This window comes from Pseudonaja textilis, chromosome 2 (assembly GCF_049901715.1).
Source record: "Pseudonaja textilis isolate UNSWEBS1 chromosome 2, rPseTex1.2, whole genome shotgun sequence".
In the NCBI taxonomy this organism is placed as follows: Eukaryota; Metazoa; Chordata; class Lepidosauria; order Squamata; family Elapidae; genus Pseudonaja; species Pseudonaja textilis.
The window spans coordinates 236819867-236844506 of NC_141991.1; the positions used below are offsets into that span (position 1 = coordinate 236819867).

Consider the following 24640-nt stretch of genomic DNA (forward strand, 5'->3'; position numbering starts at 1 on the left):
GGCCACAGAAACACAGAATATCTTTTACCTCCCCCATGGTTGCAGATTGCAGATTCCTGCAAAGAGAAGCTTCCCATCTTCTGGCTGAAACTTTACTATTTCATCATTAGGAACTTTCTTTTAAAACAGTCGCTTCTTTGCAGTTTCTACCTACTTGAGTTTACAAATATCCTCTGGAGCAAGGGTCTTCAAACTTGGCAAGTTTAAGACTTGTGGACTTCAACTCCCAGAATTCCTGAGCTAACATGACTGGAGGAGGAATTCTGGGAGTTGAAGTCCACAAATCTTAAAGCTGTCAAATTTGAAGACCCCCTGCTCTGGAGTAACAGAAGACAAATCTACTATCTGGACAGTCGCCTCAAAAGGGTGATCAATGAACAATCTTCCTAGTGATGGGACCCATCCTCTTAGAAGATAGAGTCCCTTGAACTTTATAACATTTAAGACTTTGAATGTCAGTAGAGAGCTGGCAATGAGTGAACTTAAAACCCATTTTGAGAGGAGGGTTTAGGAGATTTTGAGAGTTTAAGCGCATTGCCTTCCAAGCAGATAATCTGTGTATTAAGTTCTTCTCGGTAATGAGTTGCTGCTTCCTTGTTTGAAGAAATTTGAAGACTTCATTTCAGCCACTACCTTCCTTAGGAATTGGTAGCACTAAATGTGAGTTAACTTGCTTTTTCACTTTTTAACCAATAAGATCAGCCCTATTTTGGGGGAGGAGAGAGAGAGAGAGAGAGAGAGAGAGAGAGAGACTGTCTATTCAGACAGCAGGTGAGAAGTAATGATAGTCTGAAGAGTAGAATTTAATGGGCCATGAGCACTACACACTACCATCTAGGATAGTTTTGCTGTCTTTAATTGTATAACTTATTTCCATCAGTTCCTATATATTGAACAATACTGCTTCTGGCACAAAAATGTCATATACCCACCCCATTTCTACCATCCTTTATTCTGCAAAGGGAAATAGTGAGGTATCAGTGCTCACCGCTTACTGAATGAATTCAAAAGCTTGGTTTTCCCATCTGCCCTTCACCTCTATTTGTACAAATAGACTTGCCAAATTGAGTACAGGTCCCAGGGCTCTTCTCGGTAGTCAGCATGATCATTGACCTTCATTTGCCATCGTTTTGTTTATTGTCCTTTTAATATTTAACAAAAAACAGAATCAAAGACTTGATTCTGGGTCTGATTTCTTTTTAGTAGACCTACCACCATGTCTACTTCTCTGCTTCTTATAGGAGTTCTCTGCATTTTAGGAGCAAATAGTTTTGCCTCAGTAGGGAAAGCAAGGTAAGTTCATTGTACAGGATAGAGATAACATTTGGTAGCATTTGTGCGTGATCATCTCCAAATTTCCCGTTACTCAATTGTTAGTTTCTGGAAGAGAGAAGGTAAGAGAATGACCTGCTTCCTGCCATTTTCCAGATGTGTCTGAACAATCCTATTGAATGCAATAGAAATTATTTCCATGCATAAAAGTATCAAACTGTTAAATCAGCATTATTTTATTAATAACAGATTGTTAAAATTTATGTATTTCTGAACTGGTTTGTGAAACGGGAATTTCAAACCAAAAATCAAATATTTTTTACATTAGAAATATTCACAGAAGTATAATTTAGTCAAATTCTGACACTACTTTATATAATCTATTTGTTCTTTTCCAACTTGCCCAAATTGCATCTCACAAATGTAACTTGTATTTGTCCACAAATTTTATTCTTACTAAAATAAAATAAAATAATAAAATAAAATAAAAAGGAAGGGAAGGGAAGAGAAGGAAGGAAGGACTTTGAAGTTACATCTCTCTAATTTGAGTGAAAGGGATTTAAAGTTGGCAAATGTACAAACTGGAACACAATATCTGATACACAATACTTGGTAGGACTTTGCTGTTAAGTGTTGACATTCTAAAACTCGGATGGATGAGGCCAACCTCAACCTCATCTAAGGTTAATTTCAAGGATAAATAGCCAATATACAGTATGGAAGAAGAATGGGCTAAATACTGCCTCTTTCCATGGTGTGCTGACAATAAACACAGGACAAAGGCAACCGTTTGCCTCTTACCTTAGGTCCTACTTATTTTTCCTACATCCGTAGTACAAAGAAAGTGTCTGAGAATTCTTTAGAAATACGAATGTACAAACCCATCAAATCATTTCTTCAGGTAATATCTTTCTTGTCTGGATTCTGTTTTTTAAAAAAGAATTGCGCTTAAAAACTGTAAATCATTTGCAGAAATCAAAAAACCTATAATTATAGAATTTTCAATATTCCAAAATGCAGCTTCTGTAGAATCTTGAAATCAAGTGTTCTCATGCAAAGTGATGTACCAAATGATCACAATGAGATGGCATGCAACTAAATGAGTAGGCAAACAAAGTCATATTGTTCCCTCTCAATATGCAGATACAAACATTGTACATATAAAGAGTGTTAAACCAAAAAGATTTCAATTTACTTTATTTTACTCTAAGGGTGACCCGAGAACCTAATGCTCCAGAGCCCATTGACTGCTCTCTGACTGCCTGGACTGATTGGGGGCCATGTAGTCCATGCTCAGAAGAAAGAGTAAGTAGTTTTTCCATAATTTATCTTGCATTAAAAGGCCCTCATAAAGAAAATTTATTTATGAAGTATAGGCTCCTTGGTGGAGATTAGTTTCAAATAGTAAAAGAAAAAAGGCTTTCTTGTTTGGAATCACTGGTTGTCCACTAATTATAGTGTTAAACTTGAATGGATGGTAAGAGATCACCCTTTAAATCCTTTTCACAGTGTAAATGTGTACATTTTTGGTAGCTATGAAGATGCTCAGTCATCCAGGTCATGGTTGTCCCAAAGGTGCTTTTTCAAGAAGCAACTGGACTTTCTGGTTTTTCTTTGAGGACGTTTCACTTCTTATCCAAGAAGCGAAACCTAAAGAAGCTTCTTGAATGAGAAGCAAAACATCTCAAAGAAAATGGGACATTTTCAGTAGCTGTATATTGGCTTTCTCAACAGTAACAACTCTAAGATGTATGGACTTCCTTCAGAATTGGAAATCCATACATCTTAAAATTTGCTAGGGTTGAGAAACATAGGTGTAGATGGTCATCCAATGATTGAGTGATAGTCTGTCCTCCTAATGGCAATAGCAACAGCACTTAGACTTATATACCACTTCACAGTGATTTTGCAGTCCTCTCTAAGTAGTTTACAGAGTCAGCCTGTTGCCCCCAACAATCTGGGTCCTCATTTTACCCACCTCGGAAAGATGGAAGGCTGAGTCAACCTTGAGCCTGGTGAGATTTGAATTGCCAAATTGCAGTCAGCAAGTGTCAGCACTGCACCAATGTTGAACCTTGAATTTCCCAACCTTTCTATTTTGGAATAATAAAATATGTTTCCACTTCTTTCAGCTTGCATATTTTTTTTATTTATTTATCATCTTTTGAAACAGCCCATCTCTCTCACAGAGGGATGTTGGGTGGTGCACAAATAAAACATTAAAACATAAAAGTATATCAAATCTAAAATTTATACAGCGGCAAGGATGATTAAACTTCAATGTTAATCATTAATTAAAAGGCAGAGCAAATGAACATGCTAACAAGCCAGGGAGTTAGTTAGTCCATAAATTAAAAATAGAAAGGGAGAAAAAGCTGATACAGGAGTTGAAAGATGATAATGGAAATTTACAATATGAAATGGTAAAGAAGAAAAGAAAAGTGCAGAATTATTTTGAAGGATTGTACAAAGAGGAAAAGGTAAATAAAGATAATATAGAACAATACCTGAAAGAGAATGGTCTACCGGAAATAAGAGAGGAACAGAGAGATATGTTAAATAAAGAAATAACAGCTATTGAATTGGGTATGGCAGTGCAAAAACAGAAAAATAACAAAACTCCGGGGCCTGATGGACTTCCTGCAGAAATTTACAAATGTTTATATGAGTGTTTCAGACTGGTGATGTTAGATCTGTATAATGATGTATTGGATCATGCTAAATTACCCTAATCATGGAACGAAGCATATATTTCATTCATCCCCCAAGAAGATATGGATCACAAACAAATTAAAAATTATAGGCCAATCGCATTATTGAAGGTAGATTGTAAAATCTTTGCTACGATAATGCCTGAAAGGTTGAAAATAGTATTGAATGAAATTATACACTCAGACCAGAATGGTTTTCTACCTTCCAGACAGATAAAAAATAATACAAGAATAGTGTTAAATGTACTAGAATATTATGAGACCCACCCAGAAAAGCAGGCAGCACTGATCTTCTTGGGTGCTCAGAAAGCATTTGACAATCTTAATTGGCAGTTTTTAATTCAACAGGTGAAGGATATGGGTTTGAACAAAATTTAGAAAAATGATAGGTGCAATATACTCAAACCAAAAAGCCAGATTGATCATAAATGGAGAGAGCACTGAAGAGTTTTAAAATAATGAAAGGAGTGTGGCAGAGATGTCCAATGTCACCTCTACTTTTTATCTTAATGCTAGAGGTGCTTTTAACCCAGATGAGATAAAATATGGAAATAGGAGGACTGAGGGTTAAGAAGAAGAATATAACGTACAGACATTTGCGGATGACTTGGTGTTCTTTATTGAAGAACCAATTGAGACAGGAGATAATTTGTTACAAGAATTAGAGAGATATGGGGTGGTAGCAGGATTAAAAATTAACACAGAAAAAACAAAAATACTAGCCAAAAATTTGACAGAAAAACAAAAAAAAAGAGCTAGAAGGAAAGATGGGATTACAAATTGTAAAAAAGATCAAATATTAGGGGATCTGGCTAATGGGGAGGTGTTCTTCTATAAAAGAGGACAATTATAAGAAATTAATCCAACAGATAAAGATTTAACAAATTACAATTATATTTATTAAGAAGCATAACAATGATAAAAATGAATGTCTTATCAAAACTATTGTATTACTTCCAGACAATTCCTATAAAATTATACAAGACATTTTTTGAGGAACTGAATTTATATGGCTGGGTAAAAAGCACGAATAAGCTTAAAGATGCTACAGGATAGTAGAAGTAGAGGTGGCCTTGGACTCCCAAAATGGGAATTGTATTATCAGGCGGCAGTTCTAATGTGAGTAAAGGAGCAGATAAATTTAAAAAGTAAAAGAATTTTAGCAGTCGAGGGCCACAATCTACAAGCAGGATGGCATGCCTTTCTACAGGACAAAAAAATAAGACTCATTTATACTTTCACAGACATTTGATAATGCAAACATGGGAAACAGTAAAAAGAAAACATATGAAATTACCGAGTTGGGTTTCACCTATGGAAGCAATATTATATCCAAACACAAGGGATACAAAGAAAATGATTAGATATGAAGAATTATTAAATAACCAGGGAAACCTAAAAACAATTGAAGAATTAAAAGAACAGGATATAATTATAGATTGGTAGTCATATCTACAAATTCAGACAACATTCAGAAAGGATTTAGAAGAACATGGGATTGAAAAAGATCTACAACAACTAGACCAAATGTTAACAGGCAAGGAGGAAAAATTCATAACAAGAATGTATAGTTATTTATTGGAAGTGGAACTAGAAGAAGAGATTGTGAAGGGACCAATGATTGCCTGGGCAAGAAGCATAGGTCATAATATAAAATTAGAAGACTGGGAAAGAATGTGGATTAATAATTGTAAATTAACATTGTCAACAGCATTTAAAGAAAATCAGTACAAAATGTTTTACAGATGGCATTTAGCCCCAGCAAGACTGGCTAAAATATATCCAAATATAAAATCAGATTGTTAGAAATGCAAGCAAAATGAGGGAACATTTTTTCATATGTGGTGGCAATGCCCAGAAGTAAAAAAAAATTGGATGAGGATACAAAGATGGCTACTAGAAATTATAAAACACCAATTAGAACTTAAACCGGAAATATTTTTATTAGGAATAATTAAGGGAAAATTTAGCAAGTCTATCCAATACATCATTATACATATTACAACGGCGGCGAGGATCGCTTTTGCACAGGGCTGAAAAACAAAAAAGATACCATCCAAAGAGAATCTGATACAAAAAATAATGGACTGTGCAGAAATGGGTAAATTCACAATGGAATTAAAAGGCAAGGGTGAATCGTACTATTAGGCGGTTTGGGATAGGTGGTATAAATGAGTAGAATATAGAAATAAGAATTGATGTATAAGTATAAAAACAAATATATGTATTACTAATGACACAATGCTGTTAATGTATAAATAGAGATTTGTAATTTTGTTTTGAAAAATAAAATAAATAAAAGTGCAAAAATATATATTTAAATAAATAAAAGGCAGAGCGAGGCCTTTCAAGACCAGCCTCATTTTCCCCAGCCGTTCATCCCCTCCACAGCTGACTGATTCTGAGCCTGTTTTAATTTAGTTTTTAATATCTCCCACAAGCACCGCTCAAGGAGTATCGAGAAGTTTGGACAGTTTGGAGGAAAGCCATGCATTGTGTCTCTGAGTGATAGACAGCACTGTGAGCCAAAAAGTCCCTGTCCTGATGAGAGAGGTCAATGTAAGGATCAAGAGTTTGAATGTGAAAATGGTAAGTATGGAGAATCTGACATCATTGCTCTACTGCCATCACTGACTGTAGTGGTCTGATGATAAGATGAAGATTCAGAGCCGCATCATGATGGTTTAAATCTCTAGGACAGGGGTGTCAAACTCTCAGCACGCAGGCTGGATGCGTCATGTGCTTGCCCCACCCCTGCCTGGTTTAGTGAAGGGGGAAAAAAGTCCCAATATGTCATGTGACGACACCGTGATGACACGAGTTTGACACTCCTGCTCTAGGACAATGGGCTTCTTTGCAAGGAAAGACTCCAGAATCACCTTCCAGAAAATTACAGATATGTTCTTGCTTGCTTTTAAGCTGCAAAAAAGCAGCTTTCTCCCATTCTACATTTTTTTCTCAGCTTGCATTGCACAGTATGACATTGAATATTCTGTTTGCTAATATTATTTTTGTAACAATATTTTCTTTATGCATGCTTTTTATAAGCCACGTTTTGATGGGAGAACCACACTGCAATGTTCAGAGAAATGTTAAATATCAAAGTGTTATGATGTTTCCTGTTTAAAAAGCTGAAGATCTTGCTCAGTTTCAGTCTACTTTAATCAACAATATTTATTATTTTCACTGCATGATTACATTATGATGATTGTTGTTTTTCACCAAATAAAAGGTTTAAAAAATATTTTACATTACATATAGGTGTAGCTAGATTTCCACTGAAATGCACCATATCGTTCAAACAAGCATTCTAGTATTTCTCCCCCCAAGGCAAATTAACACTAAATCAGTCAATCATTCTGATATAAATGACACTTTTTTTTATTTGGACTGCAAATTTGGGGAGTTGAAGTCTAATACACAACCGGGAAAGGCAGTGTTGATTTATGAAAGTATTCTACATACCCAATTACCTATAATTATAGATTATTCATTCTTTGTTCTACACTAAGGATATTGTCTAAAGAATAGGCTGGTATGTAACACAGAAAATGACTGTGGTGACTTCTCTGATGAAGATAATTGTGAAGAAACCAAACGCCCACCCTGTGGGGATCGTGACATTGACGTATCAGAACTTGGAAGAACAGCTGGACAAGGGTAAGTTCTAGAAAATGTTTACAAGAAGAATACAAATTGCATGTTGTGCTACCTGATAAGGCTGGAATCCTCAAGATGGTTTTTAAGATGTGCAAAAGTTCTGCACATTTTTTTTCCGTTCCACTAAGATCACATTCCTATCTGATTTACACACACACACACACCCTTAGGAGTTAATTGATTTCCTTGATTTTGCTCTGGTCTGTTATGTACTTTCTGCTAAGCATCATAAGACATTTCTATGATGTGAACGTTTTTTTAAAAATTGAACATATAATAGTGATCAGCTGGTGTGTAGTGCCACAGACCTTTTATGGTGTGTTGTGCCACAGACCTTTTATGGTGGGTAGTGCCACAGACCTTTTATGGTGTGTAGTGCCACAGACCTCTTATGGTGGGTAGTGCCACAGACCTTTTATGGTGGGTAGTGCCACAGACCTTTTATGGTGGGTAGTGCCACAGACCTCTTATCAATTATCCTTTTGCTTTCTGATCCCACGTTTCAACTTCATGATGATGTGAGGTCTTCATTATTTTCAGCTGCTTCTACATTGGGAAGACCAGACTTGCCCGTCAATGATTAGAATTTTCTATCTGCTAACATTGGCATCTTATGCAAAGCCAATTTTATTTCTTCTGTTTTGTACTGCTGCCAGCATGCCAGATTAGAGCAAATCAATCCAGCCTAGATCTTAACAGAAATGGATCAGATTCAGCCACTCTTTTCTAGCTAAATGAAAACCTATTCCAAATTATCTTGATCTGCTTTAGAAAGGGGCTTCAGATTAATCCAATGTAGCCTATTAATGGATTAACATGCAGTGGTGGGATTCAATTTTTTTTTTTTGCTACTGGCTCTGTGGGTGTGGCTTGGTAGGTGTGGCTTGATGGGCGTGGCAGGGGAAGGATACTGCAAAATCTCCATTCCCTCCCCACTCCACTAACCTGCTTTCCAGCTCCATTCTCCTGTGCAGGGCAACAAAAGAAGACCCAGCCAATCAGCTGGGACTTGGGGGGAAGAGAATAGATGGGGGTGGGGCCAGTCAGAGGTGGGATTTGCTGGTTCTCCAAACTACTCAAAATCTCTGCTACCAGTTCTCCAGAACTGGTCAGAACCTGCTGAATACCACCTCTGTTTCTTGTTGCTTCTCATAGTTCCAGATCTCCATTTCTAAGAATTGAAACATGAAGCCAAAAGAACTTCTCCCTTCTTGTGCGTCTTCTTTCCATTTTTAAAGTTCCGTTTTCAGTTCTTCTAATTTTACCATTTTAAAAACTTTTAAACAACCACCCAGTTAATTTTAGTCATCTAGATGCAAAAACCAAAAATCACCAAATAATCCAAATAATCCAAGGCTATTTCTACTTGCTTTTTTTCCCCACTTTCTCTTCCTGGGGTTCTATTATTTTGTTACCAAGTTTCCATTAAAATGTATCTTTGAGGAATCTTGTTAAAATTTCACTGTTCCTTTTAATTACAGTTCCATTCCTTAATTCCAGGCAGTCTCCTCCATTTTTCCAGATCCTGCCCTTCTATTCTTTTTTTTTCTCCTTTCCAGCTTTTAAAAACTTTTAAATGTCCAGAAATCTTTATTTATCCCTTTGACTTTTATTTTCAGCTTAGATGCCTATTAATGTCAAAGTGGATTTTTTTTCAGTTTCTTGCTTAAGTCTCCTAGCTGTCAGTATAAGGAAGGGAAGAAAAAAAACCCTAATCCTTTCCCTTCTCTCTCTCCTTTGCAGCTTCAAAATCTTCTTTGGGAATAATGTTGTTAAGTTTAAATTCCAGGGTACCTTATTTGTTGCTTTTGCTGTTTGACTCGGTCAACCAAAACTTTCTCTTCTTATCTTCCTCCTGCACATTCTTTTCCAGTCGAGTTCTTCTTTGTGGTGGCCATTTCTGACCACCACTACAACAGCCTTTGGGAAAGGGAGTAATGGCCAGCTGGGGAGGAGAGATGCGGCTCTCCTTAACCCTGAAGGCAGTCTCCCCCCTCTTCACCACCTCTACGGGGTGGCTTAGCCCTGAAACCAGCCGGCTCGGGATGCTCCAGCGGCGAGCACGGATCAAAGCCTCAGAGAGACGAGGTTTCGGACTGTCGCTGAAGAAGCTCAAACCGGAAGTCCCACTTTTAAGCCCATAATATTATGCATGGGTAACAAACCAGTTCATCAGGGGGTTTTTTTGTTGTTGTTTTTTGTTTTTGCAACCAATGGATCAACATGGATGTGATAAAAATGAATTTGTGGGACAAAGCTAGGAGAAAAAAAGCAAATCTTTGTTATTTTTATATATACTGCTGATTTGTCTGTTATATATCTACTGATTTGTTGTATTGGCTTGATATTTCTGATAGTATATGACATAGTGCAATGAGAAGGTTGATTAATTTTCCTTCCTTCCTTCCTTCCTTCCTTCCTTCCTTCCTTCCTTCCTTCCTTCCTTCCTTCCTTCCTTCCTTCTTTCCTTCCTTCCAGTGTGAATGTGCTGGGAATGACACCAGCTCAAACTGCATTTCAAAATGAATTCTACAACGGCATTTGTGACAGAGTCCGTGATGGGAACTCAGCCACTTATTACCGCAAGCCATGGAATCTGGCTGTCCTCAATTATGATGTAAGCTTCATTGTGTAAAGCAGAGTTTTGTTTTTTTATCAAAAGGCAAAATCCACTTTGCCTCAGCCTCAAGTTCTAAAATTTCAAAGGTGTGTCCAAAGTTGTTTCTTGGCAACTTTACATAAATGTTTTGCCATTGCCTTAGGATCTTTTCTTTAAATTTGTTTGTCTTTAGGAATTTCTAATGTTCCATCCAAATAGTCCTAAATTCTGATTCTCCTTAGCCTTTTGAGATTATCCAAACTCAGTCAGGTGCTTTTGTTGCAGCAAAACAAATCTGGCAAAACCAAAATGCAGTGCTGTCTAACTTTGGGCGGAAAATTAAAATAATAGTAAGGTTTCCCTATCCATGTTTACTAATTTAGACTTCCCATCACCGTGTTGGCCATAGGCACCATGATTACAACATTCAGAAATTCCCATCAGCTGTAACCCCTATATGGCTGAAAGGCATGAGTTATTAATATGCTGTTAAAACCAAAGCAATTATAAACCACTTTCTAAGTTGGAAAGATATAGTTGGTATTCTGTGTATAGCTGCTTTAATATATAGACATTCAGACATTCACCTGCAGACATGAGGGATCACCACTTCTCTTCCAAATTTTATTTGTTATTGTTCAGTCAGAAGTCTGTAGAAAAAATAGCCTCACATTGGCCTTAACCTCCCTTTATGAATAGGTGTAGGTTAGACCAGTTCACCACATACTTTTCACTGCTCACAAGCTTATATGATTTTGTTGGTCACAGATTTACAGAACAATCTGAAGGACCCCTAATTTGGGAATGGGGATGGGAGCATAGGATGAATCTGAAAGTGATTATCCAAAAGATAGTCCAGGGATAGGGAAGGAGATGTGTCCATCCTAACAGCTCCTGTTATTTCTGCTGAAAGTTAATTGGTAATAGATCCACCACTGGACATAACCTCCTTCCCTCCCCATGGTCTGTTATAGAAAAAGCCTTCATTTCCCCAGAAGACATAGTTTTAGTTGATTACTTACACCAGTGTTTCTCAAACTTAGCCACTTTTAGATGTATGGATTTTAACTCCCTTGCCAGTTGGGAAATTCTGGGAGTTGAAGTTCATACATCTGAAAGTGGCTAAAGTTGAGACACACTGATTGACTTACACTAAGAAGGAAACTAAGAGGAGTGATTCAGGGGTGGGATTCTACCAGTTCACACCTATTTGGTAGAACTGGTTGTTAACATTCTAAGCAGTTCAGAGAACCGGTTGTTAGAAGAAATTACTGGCCTAATCCTGTAAGGAAGGCAGGAAGGAAACATACTGGTGTTGCTTACAGAAACTGCCTCTCCATTAACCCTTATTACATTCTTGGCAGGACTAGACTTCCTGTCTCAGGAACGTCTCTGGAATTTTTTTCCCCTTCTTTTCTGGTACTTTGCCTGTGTGGACTGACCATTCAAAGTTACAGTGGCACTGAAAAAAGTGACTTATGACCATTTTTCACACTTACGACTGATGTAGCATCCCCACAGTCATGAGAGGCCAGGCGAGGAGATGCATGCCTCGATGTGAGTGATATTGAGTTGGCCATGCCCAGCCAATAACTTGACCACCAGGCCACGTCCACCCAGTCACATGACCACCAAACCACACCCTTCAACTAAGCCACACCTACAGAACCGGTTGTTAAAAATTTGAATCCCACCCTTGGAGTGATTCAAACAGAGAGAAACATTCTACACCCTGGATGGTTGCCAGTGGGGCTAATTCAAAATCTGGTTTGCTAATTAATACTTAGTGGAGTGTTGGAGAACCTTTTTGGCACCAAGTGCTGAAACGAAAGTGTGTGTGCGGGAGTGCCGAAAACCGAAAAAGCAGCTTCCTGGTGCATGTGTGTGGGAGCACTGGAAACCAGAAGAGTAGTTCCCTGGCACACATGTGCATGCTGGGAAGTTGAGTTTCCAATTTCTGGCACTCCCATGCATGCAAAGACCAGCTGGCATGTGCGAGCCCGAGCTGAAAGAGCAACAGGCGATGGCTGGCATATCTGGAGAGATGGCTTCATGTGCCACTTCCAAAAGGTTCGCCATCACAGGCTTAGTATATTGTCTGAACTAAGCATACCTTGGGGTATCAAAGGATGTCAACACAGCTTATGTTGTTTCTCATTACCTGTCTGTTAGTCAGCCATTTAATTGTACATTTTCTGTCTTTCAAGACAAGAGGAGACAAACATTTTACAAGTGAATTCTACAGTGACCAAGCATCAGCAGTGAAAGAAATATTCAATAAAAAATCACTGTCTTTTGGTGTGAACCTTTCTGTTAAACTGACCCCAACTGAGTCCGATGTATCAGGTACTGTTGGGGGAGGCTTCAGTTTTAGCAAATCATCCAACATGAGTGAATTCTTGAAAACAGCCAAAGGAACGGTAAGTTTTTTAAAAATATATAGCATAGATAAATAGACATTATTCCAGAGGAATGATAATTTACGAGCCCTAAGGAATACTGAGCCATTGGCTGCATTAATGCTGAATTGGGTTAATGAAATACCAAAAAATATTAACCTTGTTTAGGTTTTCAGTGTCTTAGCATGAGGTGAGAATCCATTTATTAGTTTATGGGTTAATGTACTATGCGAAATCCTACAATGGATTATCTTGATAACCAAAATAAAGATGCTGCTTGAATACAGAGACATGAAGCCTGCAGTCCTCTGCCTGCTTTCTTTGAGTAAGGTGCACATGATGATACCAATGAGCAACAAAATCCTAACTTAACCCAGATACTGATACGTTCCAGAACCCCACTTTTAGCCAACAATGTAATGATCAGAAGCTGGGTCTTTTCAGTGTCACAGTGGGATTGGGTATTTTAGGATGGAGGTGTAACATTGGAAGCTTTTGCGCTTCTTCTTTACCATATATGGTGGAAGTATTTACAATAGATATTTACAACAAGATCTTGGCTGCTACCCAGTGTCATGCTTCTTCTTAAGAAGAAATCTCCCTCCCAAAGACTATTTCCTTCTAACTCTCCTCATAAATGCTTAACTTCCTCCCCTTTACTTTATCTCCCTCTTCCTCCTTCTAGGTCAGGGGTCTTCAAATTTGACAGCGTTAATTTGAACTTCAACTCCAAGAATTCCTCCTCTAGTCATGTTAGCTCAGGAATTCTGGGAGTTGAAGTCCACAAGTCTTAAACTTGCCAAGTTTGAAGACCCTTGTTCTAGGGTTATCAGGAGTGAGTTAATAAAAAGAATGTTCAGGATTTATTAATGAGTATGCTTGACACCATTCATCCCCTGTCCTCCCCTGTCCTCTCCTCAGCCAAGGCTCATTTGCATCTCCTCCAGTTTCTCTCCACAGACTGGGGCCTTACCCTCTGTCCATAGCCAGCTATCTGCCTCCTACCTATCTTGGGTGAAGGTACCATTTCTCTGGGACTTGTCTTTCTCCAAGGAAGCCACCTGTTGACTTTTCTTCTGTGTTTTTGGCTAGGAAATGACACCTGGTGTGCATATTCACACCAACTTAACTCCCCAGGTTTTCTCTACAGTCATGCCCTTCTAATAATAGTTTTGTCATTTTCAATATTTCTCTTCATTCTTCCTCTCTTTTTCTCTTCTCTCGATCTTCATTGTTGGGTTAAACTGGCAGAAAGCCCCCCATCAACTGAGGAGGTTAATATCCCCCAGGGCTACAATCTCCAGCATCTATATACAAAGCTAGACTGATGGGAATACTGTTTATGAGCAGGGTTGGGCTTCAAAAATTTTAGCAAAGCGTTCTCTGGGTGGGTGTGGCATACTCAGCCTCTTATACCATGGTGAGGGGAGGGATTTTGGAGGGGTGGGATTCTACCAGTTTGCACCTATTCTCTAGAACCAGTTATTACCATTCTAAGAAGTTGTTAAGAAGAAATTACTGGCCTAATCCTGTAAGGAAGGCAGGAAGGAAACATTCTGGTGTTGCATACAGAAACTGCCTTTCCATTAACCCTTATTACATTCTTGGCAGGACTAGACTTCCTGTCTCAGGAACTTCTCTGGAGTTTTTTTTCCCTACTTTGCTGGTTACTTTGCTTGTGTGGAGTGACCAATCAAAGTTACAATGGCACTGAAAAAAGTGACTTATAACCATTTTTCACACTTACGACTGTTGCAGCATCCCCACAGTCTTTTTTGTTTGAATTTTTTTTTGATTTTTAAAAACAAACATAAACAAACAAAACATAAAACATAAAAACATAAAACATCTTTTTTGAAAGCAGCTTAATCCTGGGTTACATCTCTTCGTATAGACGCAAATTCAAGTTCATGCTCATTTTTATATACCATTCCATATCTTATTACCATTCTACATTTTCTATATAGCTTCTCCCCTCTTTTAACTTTCTTAATTTTATTTTATTTATTTCATCTCAATTCAGATCATTATACTTATATTCTTTGTCTGTCCTGTTTCAGCTGTCTATTATCTTTTCTCATTAAACAAAATTTCTCCTGTAATCACTGATTGGAGTATGATGCCTTTATATCTTTCCCCTAAAATTATAACACAATATAATACATAACTTCCGTTCGGATTCTGCTTGATACATTCTAAAACTACACAATGTAATTTTAAAAAGAGAAAAAATTATGAATATATAATATAATTAAAACAACAATCCATACCAATTCAATTCTATCATTAATATTAATATTCATTTAAATCTTAAACATTTTACACATTACTTTTCAAATAGGTATCATACTTCTATGGGAACACTTATAAACTTTCCATAGTTACTTCCCCCCCACTTCACTTATATTTTATAAAACATTGAGTAATTAAAATGTTCCCATCCCTTCCTAATTCAATTCTCTCATTTATTTCATTTCATTTATTTTGTTCACAAAAGTTTCACTGAATTACACTGACTATTTTATCCCACTTTTTAATCAAATGTTGTTTCGAATTTTCTAACATTATTTCTAATACAAATGTAACAATACAATCTTATGTACCTTTGCAGAATCACTCTTTCAGTTAAATTTGCACCCATTATCTCTGAATAAATCCTGTTTCCTTACATCTTGCTCCAAACCTTTGTAACTTCTCTTCCCTCCCTTCCTCCCTTGCTTCTTCTCTCTCCCTTTTTTACCCCCTTGTCTCCCCACCTCCATTTCCCTCTTCTGTATTCCCCTTTTCTGTTGCTTTCTAACATTATATCCACTTTTCACCTTATTTTTCCTTTTTTGGCTGTTTTTTTAGGCCTTAAATTCTCCATTCTCCTTCCCCCCTTTTCCCTTTCTTCCCCAGATAGAGTTACTTGTTCATTAAAAATGGCTTCTTCTTTGTTCCAATCTTCTTGTTGCGCAGTCTTTTCTTGTAGTTTCTCATAGGTACAGATCGCCATTTCTAAGAATTGAAAAATGGAGCCAAAAGAGCCCTTCCCTTCTTGTTCCTCTTTATATTTTTTTAAATTCCATTTTCATTTCATCCACAAGTGATGCCACTGTAGAATTTTTTTTAAACAACCACCCAATTGTTTTTAGTCATTCAAATATAATTTCCAAAAGTCACAAAGTCACCAAGCAATCCAAATAGACACAAGCTTTCTTCTTTTTTCACTTTCTCTTCCAGGGGTTACTATTTAGTTGCAAAGTTCCAGTTAAAATGTATCTTTTAAAAGTCTTATTAAGATTTAACTTTAGATTCTTTTGAATTCCAGGCAGACTCCTCCTTCCAAATCCTGCCCTTATTCTTTTCCTCTCCCTTCCCACTTATAGTAAAAAAAAAAAAAATAGTATTCAGAAATCTTTGTTGTCCCTTTGGCATTTAATTATATTTCCAGTTTAATTACCTATTGGTGCCAAAGCAGATTTTTCCGATTTCTCATTCATCTCTCTTCGCTGTCAATGTGAGGGAGCAGAGTGAAAAAAACCTTACCCTTTTCACTTTCATTCGCTGCTTCTGAGTCTTCTTTGGGAGCAATGTATCTTTTATAAAATTTAAATTCCAGAATACCTTAGTTGTTGCTTCTTATCCCGGTCAGCCAAAACTTTCACTTCTTAACTTCCTCCTTCACTTTCTTTTCTGGATGAGTGCTTCTTTGAGGCGGCCATTTCTGACCGCTGCTCTTACCGCCTTCGGGAAAGGGAGTTTAGCCAGCTGAGGAGGAAAGATGCGGCTTTCCTCAACCCTGCTGGGATCTCTCCCCTCTTCACCACCTCTACGGGGTGGCTTAGCCCCGAAGCCAACTGGCTCGGGGCGCTCCAGAGGCAAGTCCAGGCAGAAACTGCACACGATCACGGATTCCTGCCTGCCTGCAAACCAGAAGACCAGCATCCCCACAGTCTTGAGAGGCCAGGCGAGGAGATGTGTGCCTCGATGTGAGTGATATTGAGTTGGCCACACCCAGCCAGTAACATGACCACCAAGCCATGTCCACCCAGTCACATGACCACCAAGCCACGCCCACCACCTAAGCCATGCCCACATAACCAGTTGTTAAAATGTTTGAATCCCACCCCTGGATTTTTGCCCCCCTGGGTTCTGGAGGCTCTCTGGAAGCCAGAATCAGGCCTATTTCCAGCCTTTCTGAACTTCCAGGAGGCCCGTTTTTTGCCCTCCCTGAGCCTCTGCATGTGCCTGCCCTGCACTTCCTGCATCCAAAACAGGCCACATGGGGATTCCTGGGAGGGAAGGGGAGGGGAGGGAGTGAGCAGGGCCAGCCAGGAGTGAGCTTTGGAGGTTCTCCGAACTGTGCATAATCTTAGCTAGGGGATCTCCCGAACCCCTGCGAACCCCCAGGAGTCCCCCAAACTCCTGTCTATGAGAATTGGTTAGCAGCCAGTTCAGCTCATCCACCCACATGAAGTACACCTGCACTTCAAGGCTTGAATTGAGCTGCTTGGCTCCTTTTCTCTTTTCATTTGCTGACTCATACCAGCACAGCAGCAACCATACTAAGAACCATATGCCATCTCTGTGATGGCTTTCTCTCCTGGGGGAAGTAATCATGATTTCCAAGTACTTTCTCACTTAGGCATTTTCAGAATAACAGCTGTGTCTAATGACCAAACCACCTGAACATTAATTCTACATTAACAACATTCATCAACATTAGTTAATTCCAAGTTTTATTTTATAAAGTAGTATGGGCTTCTTCAAGAGGAACAAGAGTTCCTCTTATTTGTACTATGACAATTAAAAATAATAATACATAGTTTGGTAAACTTTCCTAGATCACTCCAGGGGTGGGCTGCTGGGGGCTTGCAGGAGTTCAGGAGAGCCCCTAGCTAAGATTCTGTGTAGTTTGGACAACCCCCAAATCCTGGCTGGCCCTGCCCCTCCCATCCTGTCCCTCCCAGGAGTCCCCATGCATGCCGAGGCTCAGGTAGGGTGAAAAATGGGCCTCCCTGAAGTTTAGAAAGGCTGGAAATGGGGCCATTTCTGGCTTCCAGAGAGCCTCCAGAGCCCAGGGAAGCCGTTTTTGCCCTCCTGGAGTTCGAGAAAAGCTTCCAGAACCCAGGGAGGGCAAAAATGCCCACTTACCACCACCCTGGTGCAGGAGGCTGACTAGGCCATGCCCACCATGGCCACGCCCACCCAAGCAACCAGGCAGAGAACCTGTTGCTAAAATTTTTGAAGCCCACCTCTGGACCACTCCATGGTAAAACTGGGTGTTTTGTCTGGAAAAAATCCCGCTCTGTTCAGGGCCCAACTTATCCAATAAAAATGATTATGGGTATTGGAACTGGACAGCACTTAGACAATCGCTGCCATGGATGGAGGAGAGCCATTAGAATGGTCACCTGAAATGAATGAAAGTTTAAAAAATTAAGGGTTGTGATTTCTTTAAAAACTTCCATATTTTCACATGTACATGCTTTTAATGACTCATTATGTATGATTTGGCTGAAAAAAAAATAGCTGCCTTAAACACCAGGCACAGAGTCATGTAGAAAAGAGAGCATGCCCAGAACCCTTTGCTGAAAACACAGTCTAATACACTAAATTAAATTTGAAAAACAGGCAATCCCCCGTGTACCTAAATCTGACTTTACAAGAACTTCAACTCCCATGTTTGCACAAGCATATCATGTTGTCTGTTAGGAGCAAGAACTGCCTATGAGCTGTGGTGGCGCAGCGGTTACGATGCAATATTGCAGGCTAACTGCCCACATTCTGGAGTTCAATCTCGATGGGTTCAAGGTTGACTCAGTTTTCCATCCTTCCAAGGCTGGAAAATGAGCACCCAGACTGTTTGGGGCAATATGCTGACCTTTGTAAATTGCTCAGAGAGTGCTGTAAAAAAACACTGTGGAGTGATATATCAGTCTAAGTGCTATTGCTAAGTGCTATTGTCTATGAATTGCAGCATAACCTAAGAATTGCCCATATAAATAAATTTACAATAATCAGAGGACAATGTAAAAAAGTACCACAATCTCATTCTCTACCCCTATAGCTGTAGATAGAATAACTTATATATTTTATATCAATTTATATATATTATATCTATTCTCTCATTATAGAGTCCCATCTATTTACATGTCAAATCTAATATACAACTAGGAACTTTCCAAATGCGAAAACGTGATTTGCGCTTGAGTGATACATTCCTGGAAGAAATAAAGGTTTTGCCAAGTACCTATGAGAAGGGAGAGTATTTTAAATTTCTTGAAACATATGGAACTCATTATTCACAGAGAGGGACCGTTGGAGGAAAATATGAGCTAATATATGTATTGGACAACCAAACTCTTTCATCACAAGGTAAGGACAGAATGAAAATGGTCTCTTATACACAAGAGTAAATTCTAAAATAATGGAATAGCTCAGTGGTGGTATTCAAATCTTTTTACTACTGGTTCTGTGGGCATAGCTTGGTGGGCATGACAGGAGAAGGCTAGTGCAAAATCCCATTCCCTCCTCACCCCATTAACCTGCTTTCCAGCTCCGTTCTCCTGTGCAGGGCAACAAAAGAAGACCCAGCCAATCAGCTGGGACTCAGGAGGAAGAGAATAGATGGGGGTGGGGCCAGTCAGAGGTGGTATTTGCCCGTTCTCCAAACTACTCAAAATTTCCACTACTGGTTTTCCAGAACTGGTCAGAACCTGCTGAATACTACCTCTGGAATAGCTGGAAATCAGAGCAACTGAGTTCTGACCTTAACCCTGTTTTCTTTAAAGCTGGGTTCTTCAAAAACCTCAACTTGGATTGGTTCAGGGTACCAATTGCACCTTAGGGTGTTTATATCGAGTCGCCGTTAATTTTATTGTTGAATTCTTCACCTCAAAGACAAGGGTTGGATCCCCCTTAAAAGCTTGGTGCTTGTTTTAACCTTTTTGGATTCTTTTAGTTACAATAAATACATGTATTGGAATCAGACTGGCTAAAATGATAAGCGCCAGCATCCATCATTATGATTTCCGCCAAATTATATTTATTAATTTATTTCTTTATCAAGTTTATATACCACCCATCTTACTTAAGTGACTGTAGTATTAACAAACAAAAGCAATAGAGACATTGCTAAAAATGACATTAAAAACAGAGTTTAAAAGTTAAAATGTTAAAAATTACAAAAAAAATTTAAAGGGCTGAGAGCACACTCTCGGGCCATCCACCACTCCCTAGAGTTCCATGCTACCCTGAATTTCTCTCAGTTTCATGTATCTTCCTAGAAAATATTCTAAGTGGATGAAGCTCAGTGCTTCGGTTGGAAAACCCCTCCCCCGCATCTGTCCTGGGAAAATAAATAATTGCATAGGCAATTGGTAATGTAGAACCTGTAATGGAAAGCTGGAAAGAGTTGCAGGGGGCATTGTAGTAAGTCTTTTTCTATACATGGGTGCTGAATTAATTTCCATGTGCATCATGGCAGCCTTTTTGTGACCTGGCAAACCGCTTGAGACAACCATTTTGTGAGAGCACCCATAGGCTGAGAAGTGGTACCTGGCCTGGCATTTGCTTCTGAATTCCACACCTCACCATAATGGTAAGGTGATTAGAACCAATCAGCACTGCCCCACATGGAGCATCTTTTGTTAAGCCTATGGTTTCTCTTTCTTTCTTTCTTTCTTTCTTTCTTTCTTTCTTTCTTTCTTTCTTTCTTTCTTTTTCTTTCTTTCCATTTTCTGAATTAAGCACTCATCATCCTTCAAATAACACTTAGGAGCTTTATAATATAAGGAAGACTCAGTGATGGGCTGCTAGAGGTTCACTGGGGTTCAGGAGAGCCCTCGCTAAGATTCTGTGCAGTTCAGACAACCCCCAAATCCCACTCCTGCTGGCCTCACCCACCCCGTCCCTCCCAGGAGTCCCCACAAGGCCTGTTTTGGATGCAGGCAAGTGCAGGACCTGTGTGGAGGCTCAGGGAAGGTGAAAAATGGGCCACCCAGAAGTTCAGGAAGGCCGGAAATGCACCCCACCCCCACCCCCATGGTGCAGGAAGCCGACTAGGGCATGCCCACCACGGCTACCCAGCAACTAGGCAGAAAACCCTTTTCACAGCTTGTCATGGGGGAAGTTCCTTTACAGGTGAGTTCAAATCTGGCCAATTCTAGAGATGAGCCAGACTGAAGTTAGTCCATGATCTCCTCTTAAGCTATCTTTCTCTACATGCATTTTATTTTTATTGGTGCCCTGATGTCTCAGCCCTTAATCTGTGTCACATTAAATTACACACATTCATCGGCCTTTCCCCAAATTGATGCCTTCCAAATGGCTATAATTCCCAGAGTTCAAAATTGTATTCTAACTTATACGGAGAGCTTCTGATTAGAATAAAAGGATGGAGCAAGCTACACACTAGAAATAGTCAGTCTGCATTTCGGATTTGAGAACTCTTATATTAGAGCAGGGGGTTCCGAACCTGGCAACTTTAAGACTTCTGGACTTCAACTCCCAGAATTCCTCAGGCAGCTATGTTGCCAAGTTTGGAGACCTCTGTATTAGAGCTACTATTGTTTCCCTGAAAGCAACCATTAGGAAAGCAATGACATCTGAAAAAAAAATAGAGATGGGAGGGAGGAGGAATAAAAAGAAAGGGGCACAAAGTAAAATAAATTCCAATACTTCCCACCTTGCAACTTTTTCCAGTGGTTATAAAATCAGGAGTTTCATACCATATTTTCTGTGTACACCTCTAATCATTTTTATTGACTCTATTTTCAGGGTTCACTGCAGAGGATGTAAACTCATGCCTAGGCTTTAATTTAGGAGTTACCGTCACTGTAAAAGATCTTGCTGAAGCTACAGCAGATTTTAAAGCTAAACAATGTAAAACCGGTGGATTTAAAAATAGTGAGTACATCAGTCCCTACCTTCTTCTGACATTTTGAGGCCGAAGTTTGCATATTGATTGGCACATTATTTATATCCCTAAGATGTGTTGGCGGAACACATCAATCACATGCCGTATAATCACTTTAAGTAATGAACAATACTGATGTATACATTAATGCCAATATAATATAATATAATATATAATGAGTGGCGTGGTGGCCTAGTGGTGAAGATGGTTGCCTTGCCTGCCACTAGGAAGGTTCAAAGTTGAATCCTAGGTAGTGGCACAAAGAAGGAAATATCTGCTGCAAACTCTCAGTGGCATCAGGAAGGGCCTCTGCCCAGTAAATGTTCTACTCCAAGCCTACAAACTTGAAATTTAGCACATATATTCCTCTTGGCTTCTAGGTGCTCACTAAGAAAGAATTTTTCAAAATGACCATCAGAGCATTGGCATTTTTTATATTATTATTTACATGCTCTGATGCTAAGGAGTTCTATTCCCCCTCACCACCTGAAAAGAAATATGTTCCAAATGCAAAACACAAGCAGAAGAAAGGAGTTTCAGTTTCAAAGCAGCAAGCAGCTTTAGTACAGAACAGTTGAGCTAAGCCACGCCCAGGCTCCTTGCTGTCTCCTTCTTGCTCACACAGCAAATGCTGCTTCAGTTTCCAAACAGACCTCAACTCTCTCACACACTGACAGGATGCTACTCAGATGAATAGCGATGGATGTTGGTAGGCAGAGGCAGAATTTTTTTCCTTTATTTTCCTCCCCCAAAACTAAGCCCAATCACATAGTTTCATAGGTCGGCTAAGTACATATTATGGTAAATAGAAGAGAACAGAGGAGAACAGATAGAAATGTTGAGCTAAGACAAATCTAGTGAAATAGGGAGAGCAGGATTTGTTTATCTCTATGTTCACTCTTTTTGTCCATGGCTTTCTGGTTACAGATGAGGAAGAAAAAATAGGATGAGCATTACTCTGTAACATCAGTGACAACACTTTAAATATTGGCTACATCACAATGGATGTCATCGTGTATGTAGTCTGCTCTTTTTCAGAAATAATGCATTGTTAGGTCTTGGTAATAATACATTCTGGGTGTGTGTGTGTGTCTGTCTACCAGCTGTAAAGAAGATGATAGTCCATCTCTTCCTGAAGAGACCATCAATGGACTAACTATTCTGGACAATTTTTGTCCATCTCATACAGATCTCGTACAGATTAATAGAGTTGGAAGAGACCTTGTAAGTCATCTAGTCCACCACCCCCCTCACCCAAGTACCCTATAACATTTCTGAAAGATGGCAGTCCAATGTCTTCTTGAAAGGCTCCAGTGAATGAAGTTCCCACAACTTCAGAAGGCAACTTCTGTTCCATGGATTGATTGTTCTCACTGTCAGAAAATTTCTCCTTATTTCTAGGTTGAATCTCTCCTTGTTCAGTTTCCATCCACTATTCCTTGTCTGGCCTTCAGGTGCCTTGGAAAAGACCCGCTCCTCTCTGGGGCAGTCCCTCAAATATTGGAAGACTGCTGTCATGTCTCCCCTGGTCCTTCTTTTCACATGCCCAGTTGCTGCAACCATTCACCATATATTTCAGCCTCCAGTCACCTAATCATCCTGGTTGCTCTTTTCTGCATTCTTTTTAAAGTCTCAAGATCTTTTTTATAGTGTGGTAACCAAAACTGGATGCAGTACTCTAGGTTTGGCCTTACTAAAGCTTTATAGAGTGGTATTAGTACCTCACTTGATCTTGGCTGTATCCCTCTGTTAATGCAATTTAGGATTGTGTTGGCTTTTTTGGCTGCCACCGCACACTGCTGGCTCATTTAGCTGGTTGTCCACTAAGATTCTAAGATCCCTCTCACAGTAACTGCCATTAAACCTGGTTTCACCCAGTCTATATGTGCACTTTTGTCTGTATCCTTTCCTTTAGAATGAAAGGGATGGAGAAGATAGTTGTATGGTAGCTCCAGAGAACTCACCAGTTGAATCATCTAGACCCTTCTCAGTCAGGATTCGTACCTGGATAAGGGACTGAAATATAATTGATCATACTTCAAGTTTGTCTCCGGAAGGAGCAGGATGAGATGTTGCATGGTTTAACCTCTCAAAAACCTTAATGCCATTGATCATCTGAAAAACTGTAACTAGAACTTGCTAGCATGTTGCCAAATTCCCCAATTTAATCTGACTGCATTTTGTAGGCTTCTACAATAGATTGGAGGCTTAATTCCCACATGGGTTATGTGTTGTCAGCCCATAGATTGACTTTAAGGCTTGTAGGCATTAATGGAAAAAAGGACAGTGAAAGCATCTCTAAAAGCACAGTATCTCTATGTCTCTAAATCAGCGGCCCCCAATATTTTGGGCACCAGGGACCAGTTCTGTGGAGAGAATAGTTTCCATGGACCAAGGCAGCATAGTTTCATGTTTTGCCTGTGGATGGGGCTTTAGTTGTTTGTGAAGACTGATTTCTGGCATGCTGCGGACCGGTACCAACCCATTGGTTGGGTACCCTTGCTCTAAATCATGAAATAATTGAAGAGTGACCAAGCAAGATCCCTATTCTAAAAGATTGTCTGGTCATTTAGGCACCATGGATTTCTAGCAGAAATTCCTGAATAATACACTGGTTCTCTGGATCTCTGGTGTGAAGATGGAATAGGTAAGACCATGCCACCTGGAAGATGAACCCAGAAAATCACTTGATACCAATCAATATAGAAAGATTGAATTTCCTCAATCTGGGCAAATATAGTTGGCAGAAACTCTTAGGTAATCCACTTCCAACTATAATCCATCATCCAAGTGAATGTGAAAAAAATCAAATCAAATGAATGTTCAGTTGCTACAGCACTACCACCACCATCTTAAAGCCACTCTTTCTATTATTTCACCTCCATTTTTTTTCTCTTCCAGCTGATGAAATGAGAGAGAGTGGGGTTATCCGAGATGTAGTCTCTCTGGTTCAAGGTGGGACAACAGCTACCTTAACAAAGTTGAATGAATTGCTTTCATCAAATGTCAATCTAATTGATGCAGAACACTATTTTGAATGGGCTGCTACACTACCTCAAGCTCCTGTAGTGATAAGTCAAGAGGTGAGAGGATTTTC

At 39.2% G+C, this 24640-nt stretch overlaps 1 protein-coding gene across 2 annotated transcripts in view; it reads left to right on the top strand.

Annotated features, from left to right (window-relative positions):
- Positions 1-1195: 1195 nt before the first annotated feature.
- LOC113446318 (complement component C9-like) overlaps positions 1196-24640 on the top strand; it is a 29295-nt gene continuing 5850 nt past the window's right edge. For both annotated transcript variants that reach the window (XR_003375460.2, XM_026715939.2), the window contains exons 1-9: positions 1196-1293; positions 2484-2577; positions 6425-6572; positions 7496-7643; positions 10122-10260; positions 12450-12662; positions 18761-19001; positions 21405-21533; positions 24445-24626. Coding sequence is in view for 1 of the 2 variants with exons in the window: in XM_026715939.2 (XP_026571724.2) it covers positions 1217-1293; positions 2484-2577; positions 6425-6572; positions 7496-7643; positions 10122-10260; positions 12450-12662; positions 18761-19001; positions 21405-21533; positions 24445-24626 (1371 nt within the window). In the remaining variant the exon portion in view is untranslated. The remainder of the gene's footprint in view (positions 1294-2483; positions 2578-6424; positions 6573-7495; positions 7644-10121; positions 10261-12449; positions 12663-18760; positions 19002-21404; positions 21534-24444; positions 24627-24640) is intronic.